Source organism: Heterodontus francisci, chromosome 11 (assembly GCF_036365525.1).
Source record: "Heterodontus francisci isolate sHetFra1 chromosome 11, sHetFra1.hap1, whole genome shotgun sequence".
Lineage (NCBI taxonomy): Eukaryota > Metazoa > Chordata > Chondrichthyes > Heterodontiformes > Heterodontidae > Heterodontus > Heterodontus francisci.
This window is the reverse complement of record NC_090381.1, coordinates 78,269,911-78,293,638: the sequence shown is the minus strand read 5'-3', so window position 1 is coordinate 78,293,638 and position 23,728 is coordinate 78,269,911. Positions and strand designations below refer to the sequence as shown.

Genomic DNA, 23,728 nt, shown 5'->3' with positions numbered 1-23,728 from the left:
CTACAAGCCTACAGACCAAGAGCTGGTAAGTGGGATTAGGCTGGATGGCTCCTTGTCGGCCAGCATGGACACGATAGGCAGAATGGCCTCCTTCTGTGCTGTAAATTTCTATGGTTCTATGATTTTTTTAATTTCAGGTTAACGTGGCCATGATTTACAATACAGTATAAAACATTACCCAGCTTCATTCAGGTTTCTCCTGATAACAGTAGCATTTAAGGAATTGTTTGCAGAAGAGAAACCTGCAGTCTAATTTACCAATGTTATTGAAGACCATGCAAAAATAAACAAACACCAATTCACACTGGGTGCAACCTCTCTGGCCTATTTCATGCGGATATGATATAGTAACTAAAGATTCTTTCAGAAACACTGTCAAAACACTATGATTAGAACAGGCAAAATCATTTGAGTTTTTCATACCAAATGTCACACGGGAATTCAGACATTTTGCAGGGTGGGCTTTAAGATTATGCAGCAGCAGTGGGGGTAAACACCCTGTCTTTAATGAACCCCATGGCTCAAAGAATCATCTGAAAGGATCTGGAAGGATCGAGGACCAGTGAAGAAGGGCCCTAGCGTAATTGATATTATTTGATAAGATCTTGCAAAAGGTTTAATTTAAAGGACTAAGTCATGGCAGGAGAGCTCAAAGCCGTGGTGTGCTCCTCTTGCTGTATGTGGGAAGCCGGGAACAATTACAGTGCCCTGGACAAGCATGTCTGCAGGAAGTGCCTCCAGCTGCAGCTCCTGGAAGCCCAGGTTTCAGAGCTGCAGTGGCAGCTGGGGACACTGTGGAGCATCCATGAGGTGGAGAGTATCGTGGATAGCACGTATAGCGAGGTGATCACACCACAGGCTCAGATTCCAGAGACAGGAAGGGGATGAGTGACCACCAGGCAGAACAAGAGGACGAGACAGGCAGTGCAGGAATCTCTCCTGGCTATTCCCCTACAAAACAGATATACTACTTTGGATACTGTTGGGGGGAATGGCCTCTCGGGAAAGCAGCAGAGCCCAATTCATTGCAGTAAAAAGTGTGGGAATGCATTAGTTATAGGGGATTCAATTGTAAGGGGCATAGAAAGGCGTTTTTGTGGCCACAAATTAGACTCCAGGATGGTATGTTGCCTTGGAGAACAGTGGTAGAATCGGTCAGAGTCAGCATGAATTTACAAAAGGGAAATCATGCTTGACAAATCTTCCAGAATTCTTCGAGGATGTAACTAGTAGAGTTGATTAGGGGGAGCCACTGAATGTAGTTTATTTGGACTTTTTATGTAGGACTTTGTCGAAAGCCTTCTGAGAGATTAGCGTGTAAAATTGAAGTGTATGGGATTGGGGGTAGTGTATTGCGATGGATAGAAAATTGGTTGGCAGACAGGAAACAAAGAGTTGGGATAAATAGGTCTTTTTCCGAATGGCAGGCAATGACTAGTGGGGTACCGCAGGGATCGGTTCTAGAACCGCAGCTATTCACAATATATATTGATTTAGATGAGGGAACTAAATGTAATATCTCCAAATTTGCAGATGACACAAAACTGGGTGGGAGGGTGAGTTGTGAGGGGGATGCAGAGAGGCTTCAGGGTGATTTGGACAAGTTGAGTGAGTGGGCAAATGCATGGCAGATGCAGTATAATGTGGATAAATGTGAGGTTATCCACTTTGGTAGCAAAAACAGGAAGGCAGATTATTATCTGAACGGCTATAAACTGAGCGAGGGGAATATGCAACGAGACCTGAGTGTTCTCATACACCAGTCGCTGAAGCTAAGCATGTAGGTGCAACAGGCAGTAAAAAAGGCAAATGGTATGTTCGCCTTCATAGTGAAAGGATTCGAGTACAGGATCAGGGATGTCTTGCTGCAATTATACAGGGGTTTGGTGGTGAGGCCACACCTGGACTATTGTGTCTCCTTATCTGAGGAAGGATGTTCTTGCTATAGAGGGAGTGCAGTGAAGGTTTACGAGACTTATTCCTGGGAAGGCGGAACTGATGTATGAGGAGAGATTGAGTCAGTTAGGATTATATTCGCTGAAGTTCAGAAGAGTGAGGGGGGATCTTATAGAAACCTCTAAGATTGTAACAGGACTTGACAGGGTAGATGCAGGAAGGATGTTCCTGATTTTGGGGGAGTCCAGAGCAAGGGGTCATGGTCTAAGGATACGGGGTAAACCATTCAGGACTGAGATGAGGAGAAATTTCTTCACCCAGAGAGTGGTGAGCCTGTGGAATTCGCTACCACAGAAAGCAGTTGAGGCTAAAGCATTGTATGCTTTCAAGAAGGAGTTAGATATTGCTCTTGGGTTTAAAGGGATCAAAGGATATGAGGCGATAGTGGCAATAGTTTAGAGTTGGATGATCAGCCATGATCATAATGGCGGAGCAGGCTCGAAGGCCGAATGGCCTGCCCCTGCTTCTCTTTTCTGTTTCTATGTTTATCAATGCCATTACAAAAATATTGAATCAAATCAACAGAAGATGAGGAAAAAGATTTAAGATCTACACCTGACAGTCAAATTTCCAGGTCTCTGTAATTTCCAGACTAGGTAATAAGTTTGTGCCTCCATAAAGTTAATTTCAATCCTATCCTATTCAATCATGGACATAAACCTGCAATCATATTGAAGGCAAACTGAAATCATTTTAGGTATAAAACACGCTTGTACCTCAGAGTACTCACCAGGTACTGAATGTTTAACATTTTTTATGGATAGATGCATACATTCAGATACTAAGTAATCTATAGTAGTCATCCTGTTGAGAGGATCCCACCATTAAACTCATTATAATTTCCATTCTAAAGACGCACAAAATAAAAAGTACTCCCTGTATTATTTTTTAAAAGAAAAATCATGTCATATTTGCAACAGATTATTTATTCATTTAGATTTTTTCCATTACCTCCGTGCTGTGGCACAGCCTCTCACTTGATGATTCTTCCTGCTTCAAACAATTCAGTCAGTGCGAGCCTCTTGTCTGATACAAAACTAATGCCACTTCACAACATGCTTTCAAGTCTGTATCAATCATCACTTGGAACTACTTATTTTTGACATCAGATTCATATTCCTAACAACCACAGATCAGGTTGCATTAGTCACATTACACTCTGTAGTTTTAAAGGAAAAGCAAATGTGAATGATGACCGATTACATGAACATTCATGTTGCCCAAGCTTCTGGTACCACTGGATTAGCATCCAAGTTATTTGTGAATGGGACAGAAAGGGCCACCTCTCAAACTTATGCAATCCAAGTGGTATGGCTCTGACCAGTGATAGGAAATGGCAGATGTTCATGGGAGAGAAAATTTGTCACTAAGCTAAAGCCATCTCTTATAACGGCCAAAAAAGTGACCATTAAATGATCTTTTTTCTTCCAACCTTTGGATTGCTGGGACACTTGTAATGTCCTCACTGCCACTCTGGCTGAAATTGGCTAACTCAGCACAGATCATAGGCTTGGGTATGTATAGCATAGTTTCAAGTTTGCTTTATCAGTTGGACAACTGGAGCTAACAATACCGACAGGGAAGTTTACTTTTTGTGCCTTCATACAGCTGGTTAATATGATGTCTGTCATTTTTGGAACATTGAGAGCAGACAGTGTAGTGTTTGACTTCCTGCTTGCATTCTGCTCTTATGAGACATCTTCTCGCTGACCTCTAACTGCTGATGAAGTTTTTAACATTAGAAAGTGTTGATTTTGCCTTTTCTAACTCTTAAGTAATGTTGGGTTTGTACAAAGCATTTGTCTAGCTGCAGTTGGAGTATTTGCAGTTTTAGTCATCCCATTATGGGAGCATTAAAAAAAAATAGTGGACAAGGAGCAACGCAGTTACAATTGGATTTTTTCGGGGATGAGGGGTTGCAGTTATAAGAAGGGATTTGAAAGGTTGGGGCTTTATTCACGAGCAAGAAGGCTAAGGGGTAGCCTGATTTGAAATATTTAACATAATGAGTGGTTATCAGGAGACAAATATTGATCTTGTTTGCACCAATCAATAAGATGTTAAGATTGCACATGTTTAAAATGAGCACAAACCGAATTTAAAGGAAGGTCAGAAAAATATTTTTAAATGAAGGATGGTTGGAATGTGAAATCATCGGCTACAAACAATTGTTGATGCAAAGCCCATAAATTTGAGAATTCAATAGGTGCCTGGAAAAGAGGAATATTAAAGAAAGCAGAGTGTGGCATTAGACTTAGTGTTTCATGGAGAAGAACGCTGGCAGAATTGATGGGCAAAATGGCTGGGTTCTGAGCTGTCATCCAATATGGGAATGTTTCCACTTATTGCTGAAGATCATAGAATATCTTGCATTTTATTCTGTGCTGAAAGTGAACAGTATTATCATTGTACTTTTTAAAAGTCAACTTTTTACATTGTTTATGAATGTAGCGTAAACACCAGCACATCTTGGCATCCCATTTGTGGAAAATGATGTATTTGTATAATATACAATGACTAACAACAGTACTCCTTCACTCATGTTAACACCTGATACCCTCCAGCAGATGGTCTGTTATTAAGATTGCAGTGACTGTTTATTTTATTACACCCTTGATCTGCATTCAACTCATAGGGGAAATCTTGACCTTTAAAGTATCTTTGAGTATGCCAGAAGGCAAATGGGTTTTTTAGTGACAAAAGGGAAAAATTTAGCAACTATTTTCCTCTGATATTTATTTGGACCATTACTACCTGTGATTTCAATGGGAAATTGAGTGCATGCTCGTTAACTTTGTGGCATTGAAGTATTTTTTTTTTCGTTTTTACAGCTTGTGTTGTTTACTGGCAAATTGAATACTATTGCTGGGATAGTGACCATCTTTTTTCTTTTGGTCTATGCTGCTGTGGATCTAGCCTGTCTGGCATTGGAATGGGCCTCCGCACCAAATTTCAGGTATGCGGTAGTTCAGTAATTCATAGATATTGACATAAATGAACAAGTATGTTCAAATTCTGAGCTGCTTGAATTTCTGCACCTGGTACAACAATTATATACAACAATATATTTTGTATGTATTTGGTGTTTTTAATCTCCCCAACTAAAACCAATTTGGGAGAAATAATTCAAGTATGTGTCCTATGTATATCTGATTGTAAAGGCTTAAAGAAAACTACTGAAATGGTGGAGTCTGAATAAATCTGTCTCACTGAAGCAAGATTCTGATTTAAGTAATGAGTTCTGCCATACCCTTCCGTTGACAACCAGAATATTGAAATTTTAGCCTGTTATGTTCAGGATTCACTTGTTACTATTTGGTTGTTACTCATTTTGAAAAGATTTAAATGTAATAAATTGGTCATAGACCATGTCACAGATCATGTAATTTAGTGTGCTTTTATTGATTAAACAAGAACAAAGAACAGCACAGGAACAGGCCATTCGGCCCTCCAAGCCTGCGCCGATCTTGATGCCTGCCTAAACTAAAACCTTCTGCACTTGCGGGGCCCATATCCCTCTATTCCCTTCCTATTCATATATTTGTCAAGATGTCTCTTAAACGTCGCTATCGTATCTGCTTCCACCACCTCCCCTGGCAGCAAGTTCCAGACACTCACCACCCTCTGTGTATAAAAAAAAACTTGCCTCGCACATCCCCTCTAAACTTTGCCCCTCGCACCTTAGACCTATGTCCCCTAGTAACTGACTCTTCCACCCTGGGAAAAAGCTTCTGACTATCCACTCTGTCCATGCCGCTCATAACTTTGTAAACCTCTAACATGTCGCCCCTCCACCTCCGTCGTTCCAGTGAAAACAATCCGAGTTTTTCCAACCTCTCCTCATAGCTAATGCCCTCCAGACCAGGCAACATCCTGGTAAACCTCCTCTGTACCCTCTCCAAAGCCTCCACGTCCTTCTAATATTCTAAGTGTGGCCTAACTCAGGTTCTGTACAGCTGCAACATGACTTGCCAACTTTTATACTCTATGGCCCGATCGATGAAGGCAAGCATGCCGTATGCCTTCTTGACTACCTTATCCACCTGCGTTGCCACCTTCAGTGGCCTGTGGACCTGTACGCCCAGATCTCTCTGCCTGTCAATACTCCTAAGGGTTCTGCCATTTACTGTATACCTCCCACCTGCATTAGACCTTTCAAAATGCATTACCTCACATTTGTCCGGATTAAACGCCATCTGCTATTTCTCCGCCCAAGTCTCCAACCGATCTATATCCTGCTGTATCCTCTGACAATCCTCATCATTATCCGCAACTCCACCAACCTTTGTCATCCGCAAACTTACTAATCAGACCAGCTACTTCCTCCAAATCATTTATATATACTACAACAAAGCACATCAACATTTTGCAGACTTTGTTCTACCCTTCAAAAGGTTCCTGGATATCTTTGCAGCTGTTGCTCCATTCTTGCTTCTCATAATAAATGGAAGGAGCTGATGGATTTCTTGGTCACCAAATGGAAACCATCAGTTGAGCTGCCTTTGGTGCTTCCACCTCTTCTCTTTGCCCTCCAAATTAAATCTCCAGCAGGTCCTTTCCCATAGACTCCTCATTCATAACTCCCAATCTTTCTAGTTTCTCTCCCATCTCTGCCTGTGCCTTCATCCCCACATCCTGCTCCCTTTGATGTCATTCCCACTAGACCTCCTTTCCTGCCTTTCAAAATTGTAGTAGTCATACCCCACAAATAAACATATGAACATACGAATTAGGAGCAGGAGTAGGCCACTCAGTCCCTTGAGTCTGCTCCGCCATTCAATAAGTTCATGGCTGAACTGATTACTTCACATTCCCACCTATCCCCGATCACCATTTACCCTCTTGCTTATCAATCACCTTTGCCTTAAAAATATTCAAAGACTCTGCTTCCACTGCCTTTTTGAGGAAGAAAGTTCCAAAGACTCTTAACACTGAGAAAAAATTTCTCCTCATCTGTCTTAAATGGGCATCTCCTTATTTTTAAATAGTGACCCCGAGTTCTAGATTCTCCCACAAGAGGAAATGTCCTTTCTCCATCCATCCTGACAAGATCCCTCAGGATCTTATGTTTCAATCAAGTTGCCTCTTACTCTTCTGTATTCTAGCGGATACGGCCTAGCCTAACCTTTCCTCATAAGACAGCCCGCCCATTCCAGGTATTAGTCTAGTAAACCTTCTCTGAACTGCTTCCAACGCATTTACATCCATCTTTAAATAAGGAGACCAATACTGTACACAGTACTCCAGATGTGGTCTCGCCAATGTCCTGTATAACTGAAGCACAACCTCCCTACTTTTGTATTCAATTCCTCTCTCAATAAATGATCACGTTCTATTAGCTTTCCAAATTACTTGCTGTACCTGCATACTAACCTTATGTGATTCATGCACTAGGATACCCAGATCCCTCTGCATCTCAGAGCTCTGCAATCTCTCACCATTTAGATAATATGCTTTTTTTTTTTTCTTCCTGCCAAAATGGACAATTTCTCACTTTCCCACATTATACTCCATTTGCCAGATCTTTTCCCACACACTTAGCCTATCTATATCCTTTTGTAGCCTCCTTTATGTCCTCTTCACAGCCTACGTTCCTACCTATCTTTGGGTTAAAGGTGCCAGAGGTGTCTAGGAGCAATGGGGAGCCACTGTTCAAGTTGCACAGGACAGAAAATCATTTATGCCTTTCATCAGTATGATATTGATTCTGCAGTTAGGGCAGAAGCCAGATTGGAAGGAGTGTAATAAGAACTGGAGAGAAAATTAAGAACATATTTTGGTGGTAATGCATTCTCCGTCTTTGAAGAAGGAAAAAAGGTTTGAGATGTTGGAGAGAGTAGAGCAGTTTAGGCTCCATTTCTTGAAGGGAGTAATAATGGTTTTGAAAGAGGGGGATAATTAACGAGATGCATAATGAAAATAGCAATTATGGGTTTGAGAAGATGAGGTGGATGGCCCATACTGGGGTGTGAGAGGTTCAAAGAAATGGGAGCTGAGTTTTGTGAATGGGAAAAATGGATGGGATGGGAGATAAACTGCAATGAAGGGGAAGATTAAGGGCATACTTCAGTCAAGCACAGATTGGGGAGCTGGGAGTTTGGGAGAGTGAGCTGATTGTTTCCAATCAGCAATCCCACAATGCAAATAACTTCAATTTTGGGTACAAAAACATCCCTAAGCTCTTCATATTTAAGTCTGAGGTCGGGAAAGGTCTGAGAAGTCAGATAGTGGATATAAAAAGGAGAAATTCACTTTTTTGAATCTTTTTTTATTGTTACACCAAGTCCTGGTTCCCTATCACCCCTGTGCTTGTTGATCTATATTGGCGTCCGGTCAAGCAATGTCATGATTTAAAAATTCTGATGCTTGTTTTCAAATCTTCACCCCTTACTCCTCCCTGTTGTGATAGTTGTTATGACCAGGTGAGAAAGAGCTCAAGGGGTTCCCATTCAGTCTTCACCTGGTCTTATTATTACAGGGTTTTGTTTTTAAACAGTGTTTTAGCTCCCCCTTGGCAAATCCTTGTTCACCGCTTTCCAATTATAAGGCAAATAAATGAGGCTTTCTTAGGTTTAAAGAAGAAAAGTGAAATTTATTAAAACTTAAACTCTAATTCAGTTAACGCCTACAGATACATGGCGCACACGCTAGCATGCATACACGATACATACATGCAGATAGGGACAGAAAAGAGCAGAAGAAAAATAAAGTGGAGAGGTTTGAGGCAATATCTGAAGAGTTTCTTGTTACTGTGTTTCGAACACACTGTAGAGTCCTTTTGTAGATAGTTCTTGCTAGTAGGTAATTCTTGCTTTTCGTTGGAGCCCAGTATTCTTCTGAAACCTTGTTCACTATAGGAGACTTTGCTCTCTTTGGGTTCATGTGTCTTCAATGGATTCAAAAGCTGGTGATAGAGATGGGAGCAGACAGGCGAGAGATATTCTCAATCCATGAACCAGGAGCCAGTGACTTCAAACACAGTTTTCTCCAATTTAAAACTCAGTTCAAAACTCTGCAACAGCCAGTTAGTCATGTGACTAAACTGGTCTGACCATGTCGCTTCTATTTATTAGGAGCAGGGACTGGTTCCTTTGTTTCAACACTGGCTGCTAGTATGCAAAAAATGTCTTTCTGGCTAGGGGCCTGGCAATTCCTGGTAATAGCCCCCCTTTTCTTTTCAGCAACAATTTGGAGTTTAATGTCCATTTGGCAAAATTAATGTGCCTCATTCTTGGCAGGTGGGGGCCTGCATGACTCAGTGCATTTGTTCATATCTTAAATATCATTTAAATATATGTTAATATGTATGTCATAGGAAGTAATGCAATATTATGTGATTCAGTGCTCTTTGCACAGTCAGTTAGCATGTGTAAGCTGAAGCAACAAGTCACATTAAAGTTCTGCGGTCAAATCTTTATGCGTGTCTTTCAGCTTTGTTTGTATTAGACTAGAAAAAGATAATACAATATGGTGGGAGCAATAGTGAGTTGACAGCACTGATCAGCAGTTGAAAACAATGATTTAAGTCGGAAGCCCTACCTGAAGCACCATGACCAGATCACCGATCTCACATTAGGGCATTAACGGTGTGAGTTGAGATCGAAGGCGATTTGAGCACACTCAGTTTTGCTCCGAGCCGGTAAGAAAATTTTCGGTTGTTTCAACCGCAGAGATAAGTGCAGCATTGTGTTTTGGTGCAGATTCCTTCCCATTGTCACCGCACCCACACGCCATTTGCCGACCCTGACGCCAGGTCCTCTTCTGCTTCAAGCTCATGCTACAGCAACACAGCTCAGAGTGTGGCTCCTGCTCAGCTCTGCAGACATTACCGCTCTCTGCAACTTTTAAAGCAAGGTTTGCTCCTTGGGAGGAAAGAGCAGAAGGCTTAGGCAATGGCAGCCAGATGTCCAGACATGGACTGTAAAGCACCTGATGTTCCAGGCGAGTTCAAATGGTTTAAGCAGAAGATTGAACTATGCTTCCTAGACCACAAGGCTGTGGATGCAGGGAACCAGGTGATAAAAGTTAGGATCGCCACAGGAAATGAGCGTCTGCGCAGAATCAATACTTCTGGTTTATCTGCTGCTGACCAGAAGGATCCATCAAAGCTATGGGCAGCTTTAAAAAATCAGTTTAGGTTTAAAGTTAATTTTGGCGTTGCGCTACCTTGAATTCGTGCAGTATAGACAGAAAACCAACAAGAGCTTGGACAACTTTGTTAATCGATGCAGAGAGAAGAAAGCAAAAGACTGCGACTTCTCCAGTACTGTACTCTGGGAACGAATTATGGAGCTGGTTATTGCCTCCACTCCTATTGAAGTGTTCCAGAAAGACTGCTTGGAAAAGCCGAAGAGACGCGACATGGAGTGTATGTTACAGGACAGACGCAGATACGAAGCAATTATCGCAGGGATATGGTCTTTGCAAGTCTTGGGGTCCGAAATGCCTGTTAGTACAATATCCAAGGCACTCCAGCAGAACAAGCTGTGCAGTAACTGTGGGGTCTCCCACCAACTGCATAGATGCCCGGCATATGCAGACACATGCAAGGCTTGGAGGGCACTCGGACAAACTTTGCAGAAGATCCAGCAGTGGGAAGGTGAGGAGAAACCAGAGCGGGCAGTGCTTAAACTGCAGAAGTACATTACCCAGAGGCAAGACCCTTCCATGCATCAGCAAAAGCATAGACCCATCCACGGAATGGGGAATCACCAGACCAGAAACTGAACTAGAGTAGCCATATAAATACCACGGCTACAAGAGCAGGTCAGAGGCTAGGAATCCTGTGGCCAGTAACTCACCACCTGACACCCCAATGCCTGTCCACCATCTACAAGACACAAGTCAGGAGTGTGATGGAATACTCTCCACTTGCCTGGATGGGTGCAGCTCCAAAAACACTCAAGAAGCTCGACACCATCCAGGATAAAGCAGCCCACTTGATTGGCACCCCATCCACCACCTTCAACAGTCACTCCCTTCACCACTAATGCACAGTGGTAGTGGTGTGTACCACTTACAAGAAGCACTGCAGCAACACACTAATGCTCCTTAGATAGCACCTTCCAAACCAGTGACCTCTACCACCTAGAAGGACAAGGACAGCAGATGCATGGGAACACCACCACCTGCAAGTTCCCTTCCAAGCCACACACCATCCTGACTTGGAACTATATCGCCATTCCTTCACTGTTGCTGGGTCAAAGTCCTGGAACTCCCTTCCTAACTACACTGTATGTGTACCTACCCCACCTGGACTGCAGCAGTTCAAGAAGGCAGTTAGGGAGGGGCAATAAATGATGTCCTCGCCAGCAATGCCCACATCCTGTGAATGAATTTTTTTTAAAAATTGAATGAGGTGGATCGAGGTGAAGACGCTACAGGTGATCAGCTATTTCACATAACCAGTCCATTCCATTAACAAAATAGAAGCTTTTGCAAAACTCCAGATCACTGCCCCAAGAAGACTAGAAGCCAAGCTGTTCCAATACAGCTACAACACTGGCATCTCCTGGAAACGTGGAAGATTGCCCAGGTATGTCCTGTGCACAAAAAGCAGGACAAATCCAGTGTGATGGAAGGGGTCATCGACAGTGCTATCTTACTATTAATCAAAACAACACAAAAATGCACATTTTTTTGTTGTTTTGATTAACAGGCTTTAAATGAGAAGTCTAATGTATTAACTTTTCTCTTTACTATGTTGACACTGATTTAGTGAGATATCTGGCATTGCTTTTGCTTGCACAATGTCTGCCCACACACTTGAGGTAAGGATGTGGCGTCTTCTGAATAGTTGTCCATCTGTCAGGACTGATCTTGATCTCTTTTCGCCTCCACCCTTCCCCCTCTCTGTGTCTCCTCCACAACCCCCCTGTGTTTCCTCCACCCCTCCCCCCTCCCTTGTCTCCTGCCCCTCACTGTCGCCCCTTCCTGCCCCACCAGTACTGTACCCCAGTGTTATACTGTAACATCTCTACAGAAATACAGTGGAACATTCATCAGTGCTGTAAATATTTCACAAGGGCAGTGTTTGCAATATAGTGGGTTCTTAGTGGCAATAACAGGCCAGTTGGGAACAACGGGGAGGCTCAGGGCAGCTTCTGTGACATTTCCCATTCGAGAAAACTGAACAGCGTCATCACTGCTTGGGTTTCTGTCGAGTCTCCTGTCTGACCAGGCCCTCTATTTGGGGCCTTGCCAGTGAGCGTCTTTATTCCAACAGCGTCAGTTGTCAGTACAAGCCCAGTAACACTGGCGAGTCGTAACCCTTCACTAGAAAAATAAGGTGTTAAATCTCCACTGAGACACATGCTTATTCCCACTGGAAGAGTAAATGGCTGTGCAGCAGCTGTCCCCAGGTGCTCAGGTTAAATTGAACACCTTCCTCACCAGTTTGTGAAGCAGGTGGGATAGGCGTGCGGTATCCAGTGCTCCAGTCTGGGTGAGTGTTGTGACCGTCACTCTTCCGGTGTCTCTGATCCACAGCCAGCCCATTGTCAGTCATACAGGATTGGCAGGCCAGATTCTGGCCTGTGGGCTGTATTTTGGATAATTGTGATCTCTAAGTTCTACATAATAAGTATATAGCAGGTATATCCTGTCAGGACAAATCTCACAGGCAGAGCTCCAAAATATGTTGGCGCTAATCAAACAGGCAGCTTCGGTGGATCGGACACGTCCGCAGGATGGAAGATGGTCGCATATCCAAGGACCTTCTGTATGGTGAGGTAGCCAGGACCAGACGACCAGTGGGGCGCCCAAAGCTCTGCTTCAAGGATGCTTACAAGTGTGACATGAAGGCCCTAAATGTTGACTATCGCACCTGGGAGTCACTAGCTGGCGAAAGAGCAAAATGGCGACACATCCTGTAGACTGGTGTGCACTACCACGACAACCAGTGGCGACAGCAGCTTGGCAACAGGCGGCAATGTCAAAAACAATAACTCCCAGCATCACTTAGCAGCTTCACATGCAGTACTTGTGGCAGAACCTGCCTCTCTAGGATTGGCCTTCACCGCCATTAGCAAAGGTGCACCAAGAGAAGATACCCCATGTAAGTGGATTGTTTGCATATCCATCATCTTTTGTAGATGGAAGGATGTCAACACATGGATGTGTCAGGACCGGCAGTAGCAGAATTGCTGGCGTGCAACTAACTTGAATGAGCTGACCCAGTCAGAAGACCTGCTGCTGCTTGTAGCTCCTCTATCAGGAGATCTACTGTCATGATGTATCATGCTCGTCAATCTTGCGCCATCCTCACATCCATTGTAGGTTGTCTGCAACTGCTCTGTGGTGTCCATCATCCAACTACACCTAGGTCGACCCCTCTTTCTGCTGCCGTCTACTTTGCCCTCTAGAAGAGATCTCTGTAGCTTTTCAACTCTGATCAATGGCCGAAATACAGGCATTTTCTTTCTGGATATCACTTTTTAAGAGTTATTTTTTTCTCATGCAATTTCAAGCACCTCTTCTTTTGTCATATGGTCTGTATAAGGAATTTTAAGCATACGTCTTAGCGTCCACATTTCAAAGGCCTCTATCTTCCACAGATCTATACTTATTGTCCAGGTTTGAGGCATGCAGGAAAGTGGCTAGAATGTAGCATCTTCTGAGGTTCTTTTCCTTGTTTAAAAACTTGAGCTTTCTTGTTAATACATCCTTCATCTTCACAAAATTACTTCCAGCTATCTCTATCATCCTCCTGACTTCGGCATTGTATCTACCATCTTATCATTTTTCCTAAATAAACAAACTTAGCTACTTGTTCTAGTGTTGACACCATCCACTTCAATCTTCACTCTGTTTTCTTCTAATGTATTCCTACTACCGTTGTTTTTGTCTTTTTGGTGTTCATACTTGATCCATATTCTAAACCTAGATTTTACTTCATCTACGATATTGTGTAGGGCCTCTTCTGATTCTGCAAGTTTATGTTCTTGCCTCCAATTTTTTTACATCTGGAAGTTTGAGTATTTGTTCTATGTACAGATTGAATTATTTTGGCAACAGTGCACAGCATTTACCTACTCTTCTCTCCACTTGAAACACATTGTCCATCTTCTCGCCTGATGCTTGCTATTTGGTCCCAGTATAGGCTCTGGATAAATCTCTCATCTTCACTGTCAATGTCACATTTCAGCAATACATCTATTAGCTTTTGGTGATGAACACAATCGAATGCTTTTTCATAATTTTTAAAGCATAAGTAAATGTTCTTGTTTACTTCCAGATATTTATCAAAAATTGTTCTTGGGTTGAATATTTCCTCTCTCGTTCTTGTTTCAGGTCTAAATCCAGACTCTTTCACCATTTCTGCTTCAAATATGTTGTTTCTATTATGATTTTCAGGATCATTTTAATGAGATGACTCATTAAGCTTCTAGTTCTAAACTGTGCTCTTGCTTTAGGTTTCTTGGGCGTCATAATGAATAATGAATGTTTCAAGTCACTTGGAATATATCCTTTGGTATATATTTGATCACAAATTTCTATTATCACTTCTAATTCTGTTTCTCAAAGGGCTTTTAGATGTTCTATTACTTCATCCAAGCCTGGAGTTTTCCTGTACTCAATTTCAAAGCATTCTTTGCCTCAGATATTATGTTTGGTCCTTCCTTTGCCTCTATATCTTGAGGACTCCTCAGTTTGGATCATCATACAATTCACTTGTATATTCTGTCCATCTTTTGCTGCTGAATCCCTTTCAAACAAACACTTAGTAACACAATGTGGCCAGTCACCTGTGGAAAGTCTGGGACCTCGCATAAGCCGTCTGTAGCCGATTCCTTTGTAAATGGTGACTGAGAAGGAGAAGCCCTTGCCCAAAAAAGTAACCAACATATTTGACTAAGTTGACCTAAACTCACTAAGGGTGTCCGCTTCTGAGCCCGTTGCATTCAATGGAAGAGGTAGCTTCTTGAGAATTGGAAAATGGAATATAAGAACTTTATATAAGGCGGGAAAGCTTGATAATTGCATACAGGTAATGGATAGACCCTGTATTTACTTCTTAGGAATTGCAGAAGTAAGATTGTTTGAAGTTCGAATCTGGTCAGCTGGACAAAAAGAATCATGGCTTTACTTGGGAGGTGAGAAGCATAAGAATGGAGTAGGAATCCTAGAAAACATAAGATCCAAGCGATCAGTTCAAGGTTACTAGCCAATTTCAGAAAGAGTGATCGTGATTAAGATCGAAGGGAAGCCTTTTGATTTGTTTATCATACAAGTTTATGCCCTGACACAAGATCACAGTGAGCAGGAAATAGTGGTGACATCCTGAGGTGTTATGATCAAGTCAAATCAACTGGTGGTAATTGTAACGGGCGACTGAAAACCCTAAAGTTGGTGAAGGAATATCAGGAATGCATGTTGGTCAGTATGGCCCTGGATTGGGAAATCAAAGAGGGACTGATAATTTTGTCAATGAAGTGATCTGATGTTGGCAAAGATCTTTTATGAGAAACTAAAAAGATTGTACATTTGGAGAAATCCTGGCGATGTGTATAGAAATCAAATAGGTTATGTGATGGTGAAACAACGTTTTCCAAACAGTCAGAAGACCACAGCAGTCAAGACTGGTGCACGCCCATTGAATCCGTACAAAACATCCAGTAGTTGTACCTGGACCGGTTTCATGCGATTGGGAATTTTCATAGGGATGGAGTCCTACACCTTAAAAGAAAAGGTGCAACGTTGTCAATCAACTCCCAGTGAAAATACAACTTGTCCATTTGAGAAAAGTTAAAGATGGAACTGGATGGAGTGGGAAAACAAGGCATCATGTGACGAGTTCAACATCACACAGATTCCAACACTAGCCATAATCAATAAGGATGGTTCAATTCAACTATGTTTAGACCCAAGGAGGCTAAACAAAGCCTTGGAGATGTTCTCCTAAGATACCAACACTGGAAGCGTTAAGCTCAACATTTGCTGGAGTGAAACACTTTTCCAAATTAGGCGCAAAAAAACAGACATTGTTCTGTACACTGGTCAAGAGGACCGCACCAGCTGAGCAGGTTCTGACCTTCCTTTGGTAGTTTCCACCGCATACTATTTGGGCTATCGGTCAGCCAGGATATATTCCAACAGCATATGGAACAGGTCCCAGGCTCTGTGTGTATTGTGAACAATGGCGCCGTAGCAGAATGTTTGGAAGAAAAGCATGATAGAAACCTACCCTTATTAATGGAGACTGCCAGATGCAAAGGTTTGGCTTTCAACAGCAAAATGTGCTTCATTAGGGCTGATGACACTAACTATTTTTTCTGGTGCAGTTTACTCAAGTTCAGGTATCTGCCCTGATCCTGGGAAGATCAAAGATATCTGGTCAATGCTGACACTGCAGGACAAGGACGACCTCCAAAGGTGTCTAGGTCTATTCAACTTCCTTGCCGCGTGCATACTGAACTTTTCTGAGTAGACTTTTCCATTAAGAGAATTAAGACACGCCATTCCTATGGCAAGACGATTACCAACATGCGTTCAGTGTGTTGAAACGAGCACCATCGGCCAAGTCATGTCTTCAAATACTATGATCCTCAGAAGGCAGCAACATTAGAGGTGGATGCATCGCAAAAAGGTCTCAGTGCATGTCTTCAAGACAGCAAGCCTGTCGCATTTGGTTCAAAACATCTGTCACCAGCACAAGCAAATTACTCCAATATTGAATGAGAAATTCTTGCTTTTCGGGATCATCAGGTTCCACACAAACTTATTCGGAAAATAGCTCACAGTTGAGATCGATCCTAAGCCACTGGAGAGAATTGCTCACTAGTGCACCACCTCGACTCCAGAGCTAACTCAACAAGATTCAGGGCTACAACTGTAATATCAGATACAGACCCAGTAGTCAAATAATCCTATCGGAGACTCTAAGCAGACCGCCCAATGCTGGAAAGGCACGAGAAATGCCATTTAACTTCCAGGTGGACTAAGTCTGCAAGTTCGGAGGATGTTTACAACATAGATCTCGTGCTTCAATCAAAACTCCAGAGGGAGACTTCTCAAGACTCCCAAACTCCGAGCCCTATGGCATATCATTGTTGAGGGTTGGCCTGAGACCATTCAGGAGCTCTCTATGGATCTAAGAATGTATTGGCCATACGGAGACAAAATTGGTATGTCCAATGGTGTAGTCAAAGGACGCCAAATACTCATCCCTGCGATACTTCAGTCTGACATACTTGGACAGCTCCACCAAGGGCATGTGGGAATAGAAAGAATGAGACAACTTGCCTGCGAGTTAGTATACTGGCCTTGCATCAGCATGGACAGTGGCCAAATGGTGAGATCTCGTGATGCTTGTCGAGAACACCAGGCTAGAAAACAAAGAGCCTCTCCAACCGCATAACATCAGTTATGTGCCAGTGCAGCCTTCGGTCATGTGAGGAAAAGAGTGTTTGACGACAAAGACCTCAAACCTGGTACCAAGCTCATGGTCTACAGGGCCGTAGTGTTACCTATCCTCCTCCTGTCTGCATGGACACTGTACAGCAGACATTTCAAAGCCCTGGAGAGAGATCACCAGTGGTGCCTCCGCAAGATCCTGCAAATTCAGTGGCAGGACAGGCGCACCAATATTAGTGTTCTTCCTCAGGCCAACATCCTCAGTATCAAGACACTAGTCATGGCTAGTCAGTTACATCGGGTGGGCCACGTTGTCCACATGCCTGACACTAGACTCCTAAAACAAGCTTTCTACTTTGAGCTCTGTTGTGGCAAGTGGCTACCAGGAGGGCAGAGGGAATGTTACAATGATGTCCTTAAAGCCTCCCTGAAAACATGTGACATCTTCACTGATTTGTGGGAATTTCTTGCCTGAGACCACCCAAAACTGAGAAGCATCCGCGAAGGTACCAGCCAGTTCAAACAACGTCGACATGTCCGAGCAGCGACCAAGTGCAAACAGCGGAAGGAGCGTTCAGAAATTTGAGCATCCCATTCACTTGCCTCACCAAACTCCACCTGTGGCAGAGTGTGCGGATCTAGAATTGGACTATTCAGTCACCTGAGGACCCACAACCCTGGAGCGGAAGAAAGTCATCCTTGATCCGAAGGGACTGCCGAAGAGGAAGAAGGATCAAGATATTAAAACCCATCTGGTTTACTAATGTCCTTTTTTAAGGAAGGAAATCTGCTATCCTTACCTGGTCTGGCCTACATGCGATTCCAGGCCTGCAGCAACGTGGTTGACTCTTAACTGCCCTCTGAAATGCTCTTGAACTGAGTGGCTTGCTAGACCAGTTAGGGTTGGGCAATAAATACTGGCCTAGCCACCAACATCCACATCCCACAAAACGAATATATATATTAAAGCAATTGATCTGTGCTCAGTGGGTAGAGAAGACTATCTGCTATTGACTATCCCTCCAAATTTCCAATTATGCAGAAACTTCGAGATCAAGTCCAGCAGTGGCCAACATTGTTAATGCCATTTTTAGTCTTTTTGGTGCCCCAGTAGAAGTGTTGTCTGGCAGTGGTCCACAATACATGGGAAAACTGTTCCAGGGTATGTGTGAATGATGGTCCACCAACCATGTCATATTACCCAGATATCCTCGTTTGGGATTGGCTGAACGCATGGTCAGGACAGTCAAATCACTGATCAAAAAGTGTTTGGAAAACAGGCAAGATATCCAAGTTACTTTATTGCATCTTAGTGCAATGCTATTAGACTCCAGATTGCTGTTGACGGTGGAGAACCACTCTACCAAGTTATCTCACCAGGTCATCCTTGATCACAGACTGGTTATGTTAAAAACAAGATTAGATGAAAGACACAAATGACGTGCATGCGGGTGCAGAATTGCCACCTCTGTTGGCCAGAAGGTGACGGTCCTTTACCCTGCAAGAACAGACATGGATCCCAGCAGCAGTGTCCAAAGTGTGCAAAGATCGATGTTTGTATGAGGTGACAACACCAATTAGTGCAGTACTGCGAAGGAACTGATCTCCCCTCAGGGGACACTCTGCTTGCCATGCACAAGGTGACCACCCAGCATTGCCTACACGTACCCGCATACATTTTGAAGACTGACAACAAGCAAATCACCAACTAAGGACAGTCCTCCCAAACACAATCTTCAAGAACACACCCACGTCATTGTCACGAGGTCTGGTCGAATCAGCCGACAGCCAGTATGGTTCCAAACGTAGACGATACCTTGAAGTGGAATTTTCCAAATGTTTTATGTGAATAGTATTATAGTTGTCAAATTTCTTATCTAATAAGGGTTGCTTATACATTTACATATTAATGTTATATTATATGGAGTTGTCATTTAAGGGAAGGGGGATGCTGAGAGTGTATTAAATATAATTTAAATTATATGTTTATGCTAATAACTCATAGGAAGTGATACAATATCATGTGATTCAGTTCACTTGCATAATCAGTTAACACATAAGCTGAAGCAACACGTCTCCATTAAAGCTCTGTTAAATCTTTTTACCTGCCCTTCTTCAGCTTTGTTTGTATTAGTCTCGAAAGAGGTAATACAACACTCTCTATCTCCAATCTCCTCCAGCCCCACAATCCTCAGAATTATCTGTGCTGCTCTCATTCTGGCCTCTTGAGCATTGCTGATTTTAATCGCTGCACCATTGGTGGCTGTGCCTTCGGTTGCCTCGGCTCTGGAATACTCTCCCTACACCTCTCTACCTCACTTTACTCCTTTAGAACACTCCTTAAAACCTACCTCTTTGATCAAATGTTTGGTCATCTGACCTGATATCTTTATGTGGCTTGATGTCATATTTTGTTTTATAATGCTCCTGTGAAGCGAGCCATGATGTTAAAGGCACTATATAAATGTAAATGGTTGTTCCTGTTCTACATTTTCTAGTGTTGCTGTTTCTTTTTTTCCATGTCAGTTTGCAAATTTTGTTACTTTTAAATTTGGTTTGATTGGATCAAACCCTGCCCTGCAGGCAGTTGTGTGCTTATGCTATTGCTTTTAAAATTGTTTTATGTTGCCTAAATTTTGGTGTCTCCTGCTGTTAATTTCCAACTCTCCTGCTTCTGTTTTTGACTTGCAGATCTTTCCCAACTTTGAAACCTGGCTAAATCAAATAGCATCCCATCTTCTCTGTATATATGCATTTTTAGTTTTTAAAAATCCATATTTTATTTTTTGCTTTGATCTTTTTTGTTTTCCAACTGTGTTGCTTGTGGCTTGAATATAAAATAAGGGATTGTTCTTCAATTTTTCCACTTTCTTTTCCAGTGAATTCTCTGCTATTTTGTTGCATTGTTTCAAAATGTTATATTGCTGTTCTTTTGGTCCGATACTTTCGCTCAGAGGGTGGTGAACCTGTGGAAATCTCTACCGCAGAAGGCAGTGGCGGCCAAGTCATTAAATATATTCAAGAAGGAGATAGATATATTAATGCCAAAGGGATCAAGGAACATGGGGAGAAAGTGGGAACAGGGTACTGAATTAGATGATTTGCCATGATCTTTTTGAATGGTGGAGCAGGTCCAAAGGGCCGAATGGCCTACTCCTCCTATTTTCTATGCTTCTATATTTTTTTTTACTGGATTTATTTTCTCTGTCTTCATGTGAAAATTTTATTAGTTTGGTAGATGCCCCCCGCCACTCCTCTCATACTCAATAACGAGCTGCATGATCTGTTGTGCTGATCTCTCCTTGGAGTTTTCATATTTGATATAAGTAATGGTGCTATACACAAGGAGCCAAGAGGACTAACTGACATCTTCAAGTGAAGTCGGATATGAGAGTGGGGGATAATTTTAAAGTGATGCATTCTACTTTTAATTTTAGATACTTTGGTTCAAACTGGTATGGTAGTGTTTCTGGACGAGTAATTCAAAAGCCTGGACTAATAATTTAATAAACAGGCGTTCAAATCCCACTTGGAGCAGTTTGAGAATTTGAGCACAGCTGTAAAGCTGCTTTCAACAGTGACCATGCAGCTCTCATTGTTTAACAAAAAACCCAACTGGTTCACTAATATACTTTAGGGAAGGAAACCTGATGGGCACAATGGTAGGGGGGAAAAAGTTTTTTAAAAACTGACCAAAAGAACAAAAATCTAACACTTTGAAACAATGCAGCTATGCATACATAAAATATTGGTGGGAAGTTGGCTGGAAAAATAGTCGAAAAATTGCAGAACAATCCCTTACTTTACCATGAAAGGTCTGTCTCTAATTTTTAAACTGTGACCCCAGTCCTCGGGTGGCGCAGTGGTTAGCACCGCAGCCTCACAGCTCCAACGACCCGGGTTCAATTCTGGGTACTGCCTGTGTGGAGTTTGCAAGTTCTCCCTGTGTCTGCATGGGTTTTCGCCGGGTGCTCCGGTTTCCTCCCACAGCCAAAAGACTTGCAGGTTGGTAGGTAAATTGGCCATTATAAATTGCCCCTAGTATAGGTAGGTGGTAGGGAAATATCGGGACAGGTGGGGATATGGTAGGAATATGGGATTAGTGTAAATGGGTGGTTGATGGTCGGCACAGACTTGGTGGGCCGAAGGGCCTGTTTCAGTGCTGTATCTCTAAATAAACTAAATAAATAAATCAAGCCGGGGGACCAATCCTGGTTCAATGAAGAGTGCAGGAGAGCATGCCAGGAGCAGCACCAGGCATACCTAAAACTGAGGTATCAACCTGATGAAGCTACAACACAGGACTACTTGCATGCCAAACAGTGGAAGCAGCATGCAATAGATAGGGTGAAGCGATCCCACAACCAACGGATCGGATCTAAGCTCTGCAGTCCTGCCACATTCAGTTGTGGATGGTGGTGTACACCCCAAGGACTGCAGCAGTTCAAGAAGGCAGCTCACCACCACCTTCTCGAGGGTAATTAGGGATGGGCAATAAATGTTGGCATAGCCAGCGACACCCACATCCCCCCGAGCGAATAAAAGAAAACTGCACCGTGACCATGACCACCTATTGACACCTCTATCATTGCTCGATTCCTCCACTGCATCATCTCATCTACTCCGAAAGCCTTCATCCATGCCTTTGTTGCCTTTAGACTTGACTATTCCAATTGTTACGAGCGACTGCTCCAGTCAAAGCCCCCAATCAAAATATGATTCTGATTGTGGTGGGAGAAACGCACTGATAATTCGGTCCCGTCACTCCACAGATCGTCTAACATATCATTTTAAACTTTCCAAGTTAAAGAAAGACCCAGCCGAATTCTGCCATCTATTAACCCCTGAATGACACTAACCAAACAAGGTGTTTTTAAATCAACAAATTAACCATTTAATTAAAAAAACTAAATTCTTAAACACTATGAAGATATAAACAACATTTAAAATAGAAAAAAAATTAGAATCCTTGCAAATTTACAGTCCAATGTTGCTTGAAGTCCTCACTCGCCGTCCGATGGGGAAAAAAGGTTCTTCCACAGGAGAACAGTCCGTAGTCTAATTCCAGCAGTAAGTGATGCTTTCCTTCTTTCAGCAAATTTCAACAATTAACGACTTGCAAACACCTTTTTTAAATGAATCAATTTGCCTTTAGAATTTTTGAGCGATAAAAGATTGTCACAGGCTAACTTCCCTTCCTTCAGTTCAAATTATTAGAGATCTCTGTTTTGGTTTGACATTTTTTTTTAGAATTTTGAGATAATTAAACAGACTAAAATTCTCTTCCTTCAAGTTAATTGGCTGAGAGCTCTTTTTTTTCAGATGCTAACACCAGCTGTCTGTCTGTTCTCTGTTCGAACAGTCTGTCCTCAATTAAAAGCCAGTTCAAAATTTAACTGAATAAATGTATCGTGTGATGCTCAATTCAAGTAGCTGTATCCATGGTAACGAGAATGCATCCTTTGAATCGCAGTCTCCGAATGTCTGTATCCAAGGCAATGAAAATGCATCTTCTCGGTAACTTCGGAGGCCTGCTGATTCTACTGATACTGATCCTTTGCAAGCCTTAAAGGTACATCGTATATTTACAGAAAAAATACTACAGGACCATGACGCAATGCACTCCTAACTGGTCTTCCATTTTCTACTCTCCATAAACTTGAGGTCAACCAAAATTTTGCTGCCCATGTCCTAACATGCACGAAGTCCTGTTCACACATCTCCACTATCCTCGCTGTCCTAAAGTTCCCAGTAAACCAACATCTTGATTTTTAAATTATTGGGCTTGTTTTCTGATCCCTCCATGGCCTCACTCCCTCCCTACCTCTGTAATCTCCTTCAACCCCACGCTCTTCCAATATATGTGCACACTCCTATTTCTGGCCTCTTGAGAATCCCCGATTTTAATCGTTGCACTGTTGCCAGCCATGCCTTCAGTGCCAAGGCCTTGTCTCTGAAATTCCTTCCCTAAATCTCTCCACCTTTCTGCCTTTTTCCTTCTTGAAGATGCTGATTAAAACCTACCTCTTTGACCATTTTTCATAATACCTGCTTATGTGGCTCCGTGTCAAATTTTGTTTGATAACACTCTTTTGAAGCACCTTGGGACATTTTACTACGTTAAAGTCTCTATATAAATACAAGTTCTTGTTATATTTATGTTCAGCTGCTCCAAAACAGCTGCTGCCTTTTCGTTCCGGTGGAGACTTATTTGCATAATATAATAAAGAGCAGTCAGCACAGATTTCCAAGGGAAGTTATGCTTCACCAACGTTATTGAATTCCTTGAAGTAATAGAAGGGGTAGTTGAGGGTAATGCAGTAGATGTAATTTATTTAGATTTTTAAGAGGTCTTCGATAAGGTGCTGCATAGTAGATTCATGACTTGGTTCAGACCTTTTGAGTTGGGACAAGAGCA

At 42.4% G+C, this 23,728-nt stretch overlaps 1 protein-coding gene across 2 annotated transcripts in view; it reads left to right on the top strand.

Annotated features, from left to right (window-relative positions):
• The window catches only part of zgc:153039, a 180,059-nt gene that overhangs the window by 121,655 nt on the left and 34,676 nt on the right, over positions 1–23,728 (top strand). For both annotated transcript variants that reach the window (XM_068042295.1, XM_068042294.1), the window contains exon 9: positions 4,788–4,912. In XM_068042295.1, coding sequence (XP_067898396.1) covers positions 4,788–4,912 — 125 coding nt within the window. The remainder of the gene's footprint in view (positions 1–4,787; positions 4,913–23,728) is intronic.